The sequence below is a fragment of the Pinus tabuliformis genome, chromosome 8 (assembly GCF_031772625.1).
Source record: "Pinus tabuliformis cultivar Carrire ecotype Pingquan chromosome 8, CPIR1, whole genome shotgun sequence".
NCBI classification, from domain to species: domain Eukaryota; kingdom Viridiplantae; phylum Streptophyta; class Pinopsida; order Pinales; family Pinaceae; genus Pinus; species Pinus tabuliformis.
In genome coordinates this window covers 136,173,022-136,186,105 of record NC_142294.1, presented here as the reverse complement: position 1 = coordinate 136,186,105, position 13,084 = coordinate 136,173,022, and the positions used below count along the sequence as shown (strand labels likewise).

Genomic DNA, 13,084 nt, shown 5'->3' with positions numbered 1-13,084 from the left:
GACAAACTTGAGATTAATAGTTTTTGTTTTCTCAATTTCTTTTCTAAGACCAACAATTTCACCTTCTAATTTTTCAAGATGTTTTTCCTTTTCATCAATCTGAAATTGTAGAGTATCAATAATCATGTTCTTTTCTTCTATACATCTCTTGAGTCTAGTAATTTCATCATAAAGGTTATCCACATCTACAGCATCCTCATAATCATCATCTTCAAATGCCATTAATAATCTATATTTGTTACCTTGTTCATCTTCATCACTGTTTGATAAGCCATCACTATCTTCATGGGTGTAGTAGCTTTTCTTATTTGCACTCTGTTTTTTGTTCCATCTAACTGGTTCCTTTCCTTTATCCTTATAAGAGCATTTTGCAGCATAATGACCTACTCTTCCACAAGCAAAACATTTGAAAGGTAGCTTACCTCTGAACCTTCCAGAACCCCTTTGAAGATTTCTGACAAAATTTGATTCTTCTTCCTCTTCTTCTGGAACATGACTTGCTTCATAGTGATCTTCTTTGCCTGATGCTTTAAAAGCAGCTTCCCTTCTGTCTGATGGACCTCCCTTTCTCATTTCATAAGCAGTTAGAATTCCATGCAGCTGAGACATAGTGAGAACACGGAGATTTTCCTTTTCTTCTACTGCAGATACTTTAGATTCAAACTTGGGGGATAAAGATCTTAGAATCTTTTGAACTACTATAGTCTCTTTTATTTCTTCACCCAAATTTTTCATACAATTAACAATCTCATCTACCCGAAGAAAATAATTAGCCACACTTTCATCATTATACATCTTGAGAGTCTCATATTGAATCCTGAGAGTTTGAAGTTTAGCTTCTTTTACCTGTTCATCTCCTTCATAGCTAGTGATCATTTTGTCCCATATCTCTTTTGCTGATTTGAAGTGCATGACCTTCATGAACTCTGTTTGAGATATACTTCCTAATAGAGTACTGACTGCTTTTGCATTTGTTTCATACTGCTTTTTCTCAGCTGGATCTATAGGAGTAGCTGAAGGAAAGGCATAGCCTGATTCTACAATGTTCCAAACTTCTGTACCAAGAGATTGAAGATATGCAGTAACTCTTACCTTCCAATAATTGAAGTTTGTCCCATCGAAGACGGGTGGCCTGATTGATGCTTCTCTCTCGTAGTTGCTCATGATGAACGATCTACCTTCAAGCGATCAAGCTTTTCTGAAGGACCTGCTCCGATACCAATTGTTGGAAATAATACTGAGAGGGGGGGTGAATCAGTATTATCTAGCAATTTACCAAATCTTCCTTATTTGATCTTTTGAAATATTCTTGCATATCAGTACCATAAAACAATGAGCATGAATAAAGAAAATAGACAGTCACACCCAAGAACACAAGATGTAAGGTGGAAACCCAATGCGGGAGAAAAACCACCTGCTGCAATATGTCTCTATCTTCTTTCAAGAAATTCTTTTTACAATGATTTTGTACTGGTGCAGTCCTTTACCAGCACGCAGGCTGCAACCTGCAAAGAGCTACAACTCTTTCTCGTTTTCCAGTTTCTCCTGGAAGGGAGCTACAACCCCCTACTTCTTTTCATGAAGAAACAAATGATCAACAAGTATACAACAGATACAGTCTACTACAGATATCAGATCAGTAATTACATAAACAACCCAGAACACCTTATGAACAGAAATATACAGTCAACAGATCATCTTAAGACAGGGACGCATATTTTCTTTCTGTGGCCTGCGACTGGACGCAGTATACCTTATGCTGTTCTGCGTGCAGACGCACTGTTCCTTTTTGCTTTTCTGCGACCGACGCTCCCAGAAACACTATCGCGCCGCGTCTTTCGCTTCAGAGACGCACCCAATACCACAGTAGCGCCGCGTCCTTTGCCTCAGAGACGCACCTGAGTCTTTACTGTACTGCGTCCCGGCGCACTTTCCCTTCACTGAATCTGCGTCCCTTCAGATATAGAAGATAAGAGGACTTCAGAACCAACCCAAACATTCAGATCCACAGATCTGATCATGCGCCATATAGATCGTAGTCCATTAGAAGATTTGCCCTTATAGATTTGGACTAGATCTCACCAAGAGATGTTCAACCAAGATGATACTAAATCCAAATGAACTCCTTTGCTTTATATAGGCAAGCTTCTCCCCAAAGCGTGGAACAATACCACGAGCCGACACCATAGAAGCACAAAACCGTCGGCTAGATACCACACAAGAAACCCCCACGTGCTTTTCTCTGCCTTGAAATGTGTGCACTGGGCGGACGCACCTCCTGAACGGCTGGCCTGCGTCCCTGGACGCGGGTTCTGTATGGTATACCTGCGGGGACGCACTTGCTGAACATATTTCCTGCGTCCTTCTTGATTTACCACCTGAATGAGTTTGCCATCAAGGACAACACCTGAATCATAATGCCAACACGTGTGTGTGTGTGTGTGTGTATTGTAAATACTGCAATGAGTTGTGTTATAAAGCTCCAATAAGCAGTATGGTGATCATGTTTTCAGGAATTTGGTATATTGTAAATATTGCAATGAGTTGTCTTATAAAGCTCCATAGGAAGTATGATTTTCTAGTCATAAGCATCATAGAACATCAAGGATGGTGTTATCCCAAGGGGGAGGGGTTTGTAACAACCCTAGGTTGATTTTCCATATACATAATAACAAAACCAAGGTCATGGTACATGTATTCCAAGCTTAATGGTGGGTACACATTATAGTGGGCATCACTTACGGTTTATTAATGGATATGGAAATTTGCAAGGCATTGGAAAAGAATTTAATTAAGGAAATAAAGGAAAATAATAGAAAAGGAAGGTGAAAAGACACAAATATGCATGCAAGAGAAATTAGAGAGGAAATGAGGGAAAATGGAGAAAAAAGGAAAAAGGAAAGGAAGACACTAGACATTGCTAATAAAAAGGAGTCATAGAAATGGTTGACAACTTTTGGATAGTTTTTTATAGTTTTTGGCTCATCTCTTGTTCATTCTAGATCTCTTACACTCTTGCTCACTTAGAGCATTCTTGGAGCATCCTAGAATTGTTAGGTCCCTATAATACTAGTGATTCCCCCATTATTATTTTCATTGTAGCCCTTATTGTTATTTTTGTGCCCCTATTGTCCCCATATTGTTATTATTGTGCCCCACAGAAGCCCACTATTGTTATTTTTGTGCCCTTATATTATTATTGTTATGTCGGCTTTGATTATATTTTGACCCCTTAGACTCCTATATATAGAAAGGAGGTTTTGTCATTTGTATCATCTAAGAATTGTTCATTTGTGTAATGTAAAAGAGGTTTCCCCTCAAAGAGGCTAATTTCTAAGTCGTTGATCTATCTTTTCTATCTTTTTGTGAGCTAGTTTCATAACATTTGGTATCAGAGGTTTGGATTCTAGGGTTTCACTACTCCAAAATAGGTCATTGTGCAATTTTTTCTATAACCTTTTTTCTGTGACATATCAGAAGTTAAAAAAAAATCAATTTGAGCTAAAATCTCAATGATCCTTGCATCTGAATTTCAGATCTTGTCTCTCTATATTTTTGGAGATATGATCCAAGGAAGTTAGGGTTTTTGTAGGCTCTCTAATTACATCCCAAACATGTGACCTTGGGAAAATCGTCATAACTTTCTCTCTTAGTATCATACTGAAATTTCATAAGAAGTTATGGAAAGAGAATGGATTGTAGTTTCATTTTCATCGTTTCTAGGTCCAAAGGTTGAAAAGTGACACGTGGCACTTTGGGAAAGTTAGCTCTACTGAAAAAAAGTGTAAGTGTATAGTGCCACTTTGGCATTTCAGTCAAAACCAGAACTATTGAGAACATTCATATAGGTGCCTCGTGTACAGATGAAGAAATTCAAACATACAAGGCCCTATTTCAAGAATTCCGCGACGTGTTTGCCTGGTCCTATGAGGAAATGCCAGGAATTGATCCCTCCATTGTTGTTCATGAGATCAAGACTTACCCGGACGCTAAACCCGTTCGGCAACGTCTGCGTCAGATACACCCTAGGAAAGCGGCTGCAATTAAAGCAGAGGTTGAGAAGCTGTTGAAAGCAGGTTTCATTTATCCGATCCCGTTAACGGATTGGGTATCAAATATTGTTCCAGTTAACAAGAAGCAGGGAACAATAAGAATATGTATCGACTATAGGGATATAAATCGTGCTTGTCCAAAAGACAACTATCCCACGCCCTATATCGATCAAATAATTGATGATTGTGCCGGCAATGAAATATTTTCCTTTATGGACGGTTTTTCCGGTTACAACCAAATCAATATTCTACCTGCCGATCAACCAAAAATGGCTTTCATTTGTCCTTGGGGGACATTTTCTTATTGCAAATTACCTTTTGGACTTAAGAATGCCGGAGCCACTTTCCAACGGGCAATGTCTTATGCGTTTCACGACATCAAGAACATTGTGTAGCCATACCTCGATGATTTGCCTGCTCATTCTTTACATCGAGCTGATCACCTTGTCCACTTACGAGCTATTTTTATGAGGTGTTGGCATTATCGAATTCGGTTTAACCCACACAAATGTGTCTTCTGCATAGAAGTGGGACAATTGCTAGGATTTGTCGTTTCAAAAGCCGGTATCCGCGTCGATCCCTCGAAGGTAGAAGCTATCATCAAATTGCCTCCTCCTTCGAGTCTGCGCCAACTCCAAAGTTTGCAGGGGAAAGCAAACTTTTTACGTCGATTCATTCCTAACTACGCCGAGGTTACAAAGGGTTTCACCCGGTTGTTAAAACAAAATGCTCAATTCTCTTGGGGTGAGATAGCTCAAAAATCTTTTGATGCACTTAAGCACGTGTTGACCCATGCACTGTTGCTGCATCCTCCCAACTACAACTAGGATTACTTTTTGTATCTCGCCGCCTCCCACTCCACCATTGGAATGGTCTTAGTTCAGGAAGATGAATTCAGAATGGAACATGTGATATATTACCTTAGTCGGACGTTAAATCCAACCGAGCTAAAGTACTCGCATGTGGAAAAGTTGGCACTGGCAGCCGTTCAAGCTGTCCAGCGTTTTCGTCACTACATTCTTCTCCGTAAAACTACAGTGATTTCGGATTGCAACCCTATGATCTATATTCTGACTAAACAATTGCTAGAGGGCAAGTACTCCAAATGGATCGTTATCCTGCAGGAGTTTGATTTGGAGTTCGAGAAATCCAAGTCTAAGAAATCCTTAGTCTTTGCCGAGTTAATGTGTGATTTCCCGCGTGCTGACACGGAAACAGTGGCAGAGGAGCCCATTGCGGACGAATCTTTGTTTCTTATCAGCACTTTAGATCCGTGGTATGGGGATATAATTGTCTATCTCCAAACCCAATCCTTTCAGCCCGAAGCTTCTAAGATGGAACGTCGGAAAATTCGATTCCAGTCCCAACAGTACAAAATAATTGGAGATACTCTTTATCGCCATGGGGCAGACTTGGTTTTCCGACGTTGCTTAACTCACGAAGAGGCAGAAAGGGTTTTGAATGACTGTCACTCTGGGGCGTGTGGCGGTCATATGTCTGGGTATGCCACAGCTCAGAAGGTGTTGTGTGCTGGCTATTTCTGGCCGTCCATGTTTAAAAACTGTATCATTGCGGTCTGAAAATGCCACAACTGTCAAGTGTTTGATCGCAAGATGAGCGCAGCACCAGCTCCTATCCATCCTATAATTGTCGTCGGTCCATTTTCCAAATGGGGTATCGACTTTATTACTTGTAACCCTCACTCGGCGGGGGGGCATGCGTATATCATCCTTGCGGTTGATTATTTTACTAAGTGGGCCGAGGCGATGCCTACATTCGAGGCAGACGGCAAGACAACAGCAATTTTCGTATTCAATCACATTATTGCTAGGTTTGGTGTCCCACAAGCGATAATCATTGACCATGGGCGCCATTTTCGAAACATTATGATGACAGAACTTACAGGCCAGCTTGGTTTACGTCATGATAGTTCTACTCCTTATTATCCCCAAGCGAATGGTCTGGTTGAGTCTATCAACAAAGTTCTAGTTATCATGATCCGACGGATCATTGGTATTCATCACTCGAATTGGCACAACATGTTATTTTCAGCGCTTTGGGCATACCGAACCTCAGTGAAAACATCAACAGGGTTCACTCCTTTCCAACTAGTTTATGGTTTGGAAGCCGTGCTGCCCATTGAATGCGAAATCCCGTCACTGCAAATGGCCATCGAATTACTCCCAGCTACTTCCGAAGAGGAGAAACGTCTGTTATACTTAGCTAAATTAGATGAGACTCGACGTGAAGCTGCTTTAGCAATCGAGACTCACGCGAAACGAATGAAAGCTCAGTATGACCGGAATGTGACTCCTCGAAATTTTTCGGAAGGAGACCTAGTGTTGTTATATGATCAAGCTAATGATAAGTTAGGTGCTAGAAAATTCGTTCCTATGTGGCATGGGCCCTACATTGTCAAGCGAAAGCTAGCAAAAGGGGCCTATGATCTGGTAGACTTTGACGGGGACTCTTTGGGTAAACCCAGAAATGGACTTTACCTAAAGAGGTATTATGCTTAAATGATGGGTATGGAGATTTTAGTTAGGTTAGTTTTCTCTTTCTAGTTGCTACGTGTTCTTAGTTTAGACCGTGTGATTAGTTTAGATAGTGTGCTTAGTTTAGAGAGTGTGTTTTTCGTCATTATTCTGGCTTATCTTGGTTTTACTCTTGATATTGCAGATGTCGACGCCTCTCCAAACGTACATTGGATTTGCTGATGGTGCTTGTCGTAGTACACGGAATATCTCTTCCGCAGCTTGGGTTATCTATTCGCCCGCTGACGAGTTAGTTTCTATGCATGGGGTGAGCCTCGGTCAAACAACAAACAACATTGCAGAATACAGTGCAGTGATTGAGTTATTATCTGAATCTATTTCATTTGGGATTCGGAGTGTTATCACAAAATCGTGTACTAAGGGCTGCTACTTAGCAAGATTTCATGAAACTGTTTCAGACCAGGCTTTAGACTAAGGCTTAGCCTCCTTAGTCAGAGAGGGCTCTCTCACAAATTTTGATATGCATTAATAACAAGAAAAGATGGCTAACTCTTCAAACAGTACATGAAAATAAGCTGGTTGGAACAATAAAATAACACTTCTTCCATTGGGCTCATGGAGTCAAACACCTCTGCAGTAAACTATTAACTACTCAATCATGGAAGCCAAGGCATATTATGTTTAAAAACTCAGAACATTTCTCAAACAGAACCTCAACTCATAAACATACACAGGAAGTCTGAGCACTAGGTGAATTCAGAGTGATTGCATGTCTATTGAGCTGTAAAACAGAAAGGATAAAGACAACTCATAAATATGCACAGGAAGTCTGAGCACTAGGTGAATTCAGAGTGATTGCACATCTATGGAGCTGTAAAATAGAAAGGAAAAAGACAAGACCACATATATTCTGAGCCTTTGAACACAAGATGAATCTTGGGAAGAAAAAGTAGTCTTTCTATTACTGTCAAAGTCTTTTACATCAGCCAATATAAAAACTCTGTTTTTTCATCAATCTCCAACCCTCATTACATCAGAGTTTTCACTCTATATAGGAAAACAAACTCAACTATTTTGAGTCTCCTCCTCCAGCATGAGGGGAGCTCGATGGCCTATCATTAATTAACCTTATCTACTTTAAAACAGACTTATTAAATGCCTAAGGTATTGAACTGTAATTACATAGAGTTCTAATCACATTGAAACTCTAACTTCATCCCCTCGTATGCATGATTCCCTCCTTGATTATTGACAGCTGTCTTCTTGTTGGTTAGGCTGAGGTGACTGAGCTACAGGTGCAAGGAACGCTGACTTTGGATACCTGAAAGCGCTGATAAATCATTTATCATTAGGATCAAAACCCCTGTTTTTATGGTCTCTGTCTCCTACCATCTCCCGAAAATCAAGCAATATGTCCCAGCTCCTTTAATATCCCCAAAACTTACGAGCCTTACCATACTTCAAATGCGTTGGAAGCTTCATGGATAGCCAGGTTTCTGATGTGCTGTAGGTTGTATTGCTGGACAGGTGTCTCTCTTCTAACATTCCCGGTCAAACTGTTTATTCTGCATTGAAAACATCACCTACAGCAGTTTCGTAGCGCGCTACGAAACTGCTGTGTGATTAAAAAACACAGTCTTCCTCTCATAGCTAAATGATTGCCAGTGTGTAGCTTCAACATCAGCAAGGTCTGAACACTGACCATCCTTCTCATGTAATTGTCCTGTTGTTTCAATACCTGCTTCCTTATGTGTTGAATTGAAATCTGAATCAAACTCATGTTTGGCTCTGCCATCTGAAATTGTTTCCATTTCTGATTCCTTAAGTGCACAAAACAATGGCACATTCTATAATCTGAATCGAGCACATCAGCTTTAAGTGGGAATCCTTATTCTTACAAAACCCATTTTCCAAAGATCACTAAACAAGGCATAAATGTGCTTCTGCAAGATGTGCTCATAGTCTTTAACAAACATTATTGATATGGAATACATTCCAGATCAATTAAGTTATAACACCTTACAAAACCTTTACAAGGCTACCCGCTGTATAATTTAAAGTCTTGCAACAAACATAGAAAGTAAAACCTTCAACACCAGGAAACTGAAGATATTAATGGACCGAAAACATTCATTTCTCTTTCCTGTGCAACCACCCCTGCGTTTCAGTAAACAAAGTATTACAGAGAAAACCCCCTGCATTTCCAATGTTCATCTATGCAGCTTCATTTGCATGTATCACTGTGTTCCTGTGTCAGATGCATTTTCTAATCTTATCTTCCAAAAAGGAAATAGATCACACTTTATGGAACAAACAGGGCACAAAAATTCACAATCAATGTTTCACTACATTCGTCTAAGGGAACTGCGTGCCCTGTTCCTCTAAATGTCAGATATGTTAATCCTTGGTATTGTATAAACCATCCTGCTACTTGTCTGTCATGGAACCACGGATGCCATTGTTGCTTTATGGGCAAATGTAATGCATTGATGTTATCTTTCATGGCAGTTACAGGTACTCTCCCATCAATATCTCCACTGTAAGCCCAAATCTTTAGACCACTTTAATAAGTTTTGTGTAGATTGGAAGAACTGAGAATATTGTGTAATTATATGCATTGAACACAGAATTGTTGCAGACTGCCCATTAGAAAGGAATCTTTGTAACATTTGCGTGAAGAGCTTCTTGAACATCAGGCCTGTTGAAATATCCATTTGTGTATAGTTCAAAACAGAGGTCATATCTACCGTATAGGAACCCCAATACCCTCCTCGAGACCTTATTTTGTGAAACTGTAAGCTTGTCTCTCGTCTTTACTCCTGAACTCGAGTTCTTTAGACAACGAGGTGCATAGATATTATATATGTCAATCTGCAGAAAAGGGAACAGAAGCATAAAGATCTTTAGATCCTTCTGGCAGTGCAACCTTCACAATAAGTTTATCAATGACCACATCACTGAATGAAGATGCAAAAGCGATGTTAAGATAACGCCTGCCATCATCTGCTTGGAAGAGAAAATCTTGTAGATATAAGCCGTAGCCTATTGTACAAGTGGCTTGCCAGCCTCCAAACATAGGATATCGAGGTGCAATTTCCAGTTCTGTTTTTCTAAAGTCGGCGTTCAAATGTGAGGTAGAAATATTCCCAATTCCATCTCGGTAATAAACCGAATGTGCTCGAGGGAGCAGCCTTGCCACTAGACTCTTAAAAGATGATGCACCTGTAGCATTGGGTCTTGCTTGGTATTCAATCCTTGAAAAGCCACCTTTGATTCGAGCATCACTATGAAAAAGATGATAATTTTCAGTTATCTGAACATTTCCTCAATGTGAAATTTCTATTTCTCGCACCAGCTCCTTGTCAACTTTAGGAGCACCCATTCCACTGATAGAGTGAGCGCCATGTCACAAATGTTATCTCAAGGGTCAACTGAATAGGAATTTAGAGCAAACTTCAAATTTGTGTGGAAGATAGGCATGATGCGCCAAACACCCACAGAAACGTTATTGCAGCATCCCCGATTGCGAACTTCACAATCCCCATGTTTTCTTTGGGAGAAAGATGGATCTGCAGCTTCAACAGAATCCTAAACTTGTGATGCCCCGCATGCAAATAATATGCTCTCGTTTCTAAAACCCCTTTTCTGGCAAAGAAAAAACAAATATCAACTAAGTGTCGGTGGAGGAACTAACGCACGAACAGCTGGTAATGTTTATCAAACCTCAACATCTCGTTTGCGTGGAAAAAGAACTCTTATGGAGCTAAGCCACGAAGACAATGCACTAAATCTCTCTCTGGCACTTCATCAAACACTTGCGCCCAAGACATAAATGTTATTTCATGAATTTGCCACCTGCCAATAATCGGTTTCATGATTCTAAATGCAAAGTGACAAGTGAAACACTTCCCACCAGAATTGTATAATTTATGACTGCTGCCTAAAGTTTTTTCCTTCAACTGGTTTACTCTTTTAGAGAAGGCAAGTATCTCCATTCAGGCAGATTCCTTCCTTATTTTATATGAACAAGGTTGTTTGCATGGACTTGAAGGGGACATCGATCCCCATTTTCTTTTGTCTTTTTCTGATGTTAACTGAGCAGTTTCTGTAGAGAAAGTTGAACATAAACACTCGCCGGTGTTCTGCTCATGCCTGGCTATACTTGTGTCCTCAACGTCCGTGTTTGATTTGGAAACAACATCATCATTAACAACCTCAAAACCTGAGTCTTCAGATGGGCCCAATGTATTTCTTTCCTGGGATGAAGGATCAGACCGTTGCTTAAGTCCACATACTAGAGACCTAGTAACACATAGCCAACTTCTTGGCATTTCAATGTCATCACCTCCTTTAATGGGAATGTGCCATGAGCCTCTTTCAGACTCTTGAATAACAATCGAATATGGAGGTGGCATGTGAAACTGTGGACCAGATTTATTGAAAGTAAAGCGGACCTGATGTTTTTCCTTCCATTTTGAGAAGAACTCATTAACTAACAATTGGAATAAATGATCTCTCATTTCATCATTTGTCACAAGCAAACATTTGAATCTCACAGCCGCATATAGCCAGTACCAGTCATCATTCGACCCAGCTGGTGTTGTATACAAGGCACCAGCTTTTCTCCAATCCTCAATCAGCTGTTTATTGTAAGGGTCATCAACTAGCACTACTGTGGCACGCTTGTTGTGCAATAAAATGAGAGGCCATTTCTTCTTTGGGCTTCTTTGGCGCAAGACATTGACTACAGAACTTAACTGAGAGACATTAAAACCACCATCAACAAAGTTTTGCTGATAAAGGCCTACATTTGCACCATCCACAATAAAGTCATATGGCCCATGGTGATCCAGCCACTCCTGAAAATTCCTGAAATTCGACTCGACCTCCCGTGCACATGCCAAATCCCTTTTGAACTCATATTTGTTTTCTCAACCTTCCAGTCACCCTTTCTAAGAAACTCACACTGACCGAACTTAATGACAAGCATTGATGATGACTTCTTGAGAACATGTCACCTGTAAAATGTATCCGCCCCAGAACTATTTTGCATGACAGCTACTATGGATTCAAACAAATCCCCCATTTCGTAGCGCGCTACTAAATCACTAAAACAGGCTGCGCTGCGAAACTGCTAAAGGATTCATGCGCTGCGAAAACACTTGGTCTTTAAGCTAATCTGAGCAAATGTTTGGAAACGGAATTTTCAGTGATAACACGGAGTTTGATAGTGAAGTTAGATTCTGAACTCGTTGTATTACAGCTTAATAGAGTCTATGCCATTAGAAATCCCGTGTTATTAAGATTGTTTTTGAGGGTGCGTCTCTTGGAACGTGAATTTGATTACATTGAATATCAGCATATTCCAAGGTCTTTAAACACATTAGCAGATGCAATTGCGTCTCGAATGTTAAATAGATATTTGCAATAATTGTAAATTTACAAACATTTCATCACACATGTTTAACAAAATAAGCCGGTAATAATGATTTATATAGATAGGAGTGTGTCAAAAAATATACATCGTCTTCGATCATAGGTTTAAAACACCTTATGATCGGCAAAAATGATAAGTACAAAAAACCAAAATGTCACATGTGTCTACAAAGTGACCATCCAATCACTGGTGATGCTCCCTATACGACACCACTGCACGGGCCACTCTACACAAAAACCTCCTAAAAGGTCCCGGGACTGCGACTACATAGCGCTGAAGTCTGATAGGAATATCATCTATAGTAGTCTCTGGTATACCCGCCATCAGACGCTCTAGATCCTGCTCCAACTCAGCTAGTGTCTCTGCAGCCGCGTCCTGTGGGGCCGGTGCCGGTGCAACTGGATGTCTCCTCTCAAAAGCCCGGAGATTGGCCGGACGCCGTGGACCTACATCTGCATTTTGAACATTTTTACTGTCAGTTTGAGACGATATATATAAAAAATAAAAAAATTAGATAATTTAAAAACTTGTGAAAAATGAAGTACCTCTGTCGTCCCATTGTTCTCCCTGTGGAAGAACCATGTCCGGATCATTCCGAAAATCCATTCCGGCATAAGGAAAATCCTGAATCGCAAAGACCTGGTTCTCCAACCAGTGAAAGTAACCGTCAGGAAATCGGACAACTGCCGCTCCCTCATCAGGATGCCGGGCCATTACCGCAACCCATCTCGTCAACTTAGGCTCCCGAGGAGGCCCAACTGGAACAGTAAGATGCTGGGGGATCATCATTGGAACTCTCTCTAGGGCAAAGCTCACAACTAAAGGCCCATATCCAAAGGTCTTCAATTGTCCGTTCTTTGCCCTAGTCAGTTGGCCCTTCATGTTGGCCAACACGACATCGCACCAGTTGAAAATGGTGCCTCAGAAGCAATCTATAGCCATCCGCATTTGGGACCCGGTGGCATTGTGCAAAGCGGCCGCGCAGCAAAGTCTGGTAACCGTAAAGGCAATTACCATAAGTTCAAGTTGGGATATGTATTTGATTTCTATTCCCTTCTCCTGGTTTTGATTGTTGCACCACTCTAGCTGGAGGCTAGCAA

The 13,084-nt window shown here is 40.6% G+C and overlaps 1 protein-coding gene and 1 pseudogene across 1 annotated transcript; both read right to left on the bottom strand.

Annotated features, from left to right (window-relative positions):
- Positions 1 to 9,413: 9,413 nt before the first annotated feature.
- LOC149234482 (dolichyl-diphosphooligosaccharide--protein glycosyltransferase subunit 1B pseudogene) lies at positions 9,414 to 10,092 on the bottom strand (annotated as a pseudogene).
- A 384-nt stretch (positions 10,093 to 10,476) lies between these two features.
- LOC149234481 (proteinaceous RNase P 3-like) lies at positions 10,477 to 11,633 on the bottom strand. The gene is made up of 2 exons (XM_089368286.1): positions 11,566 to 11,633; positions 10,477 to 11,455 (listed from the first exon to the last, which is right to left on the bottom strand). The coding sequence occupies exons 1-2, from the start codon at positions 11,631 to 11,633 to the stop codon at positions 10,543 to 10,545; spliced, it is 981 nt and encodes a 326-aa protein (XP_089224412.1). The 3' UTR covers positions 10,477 to 10,542.
- Between the last annotated feature and the right edge of the window lie 1,451 nt (positions 11,634 to 13,084).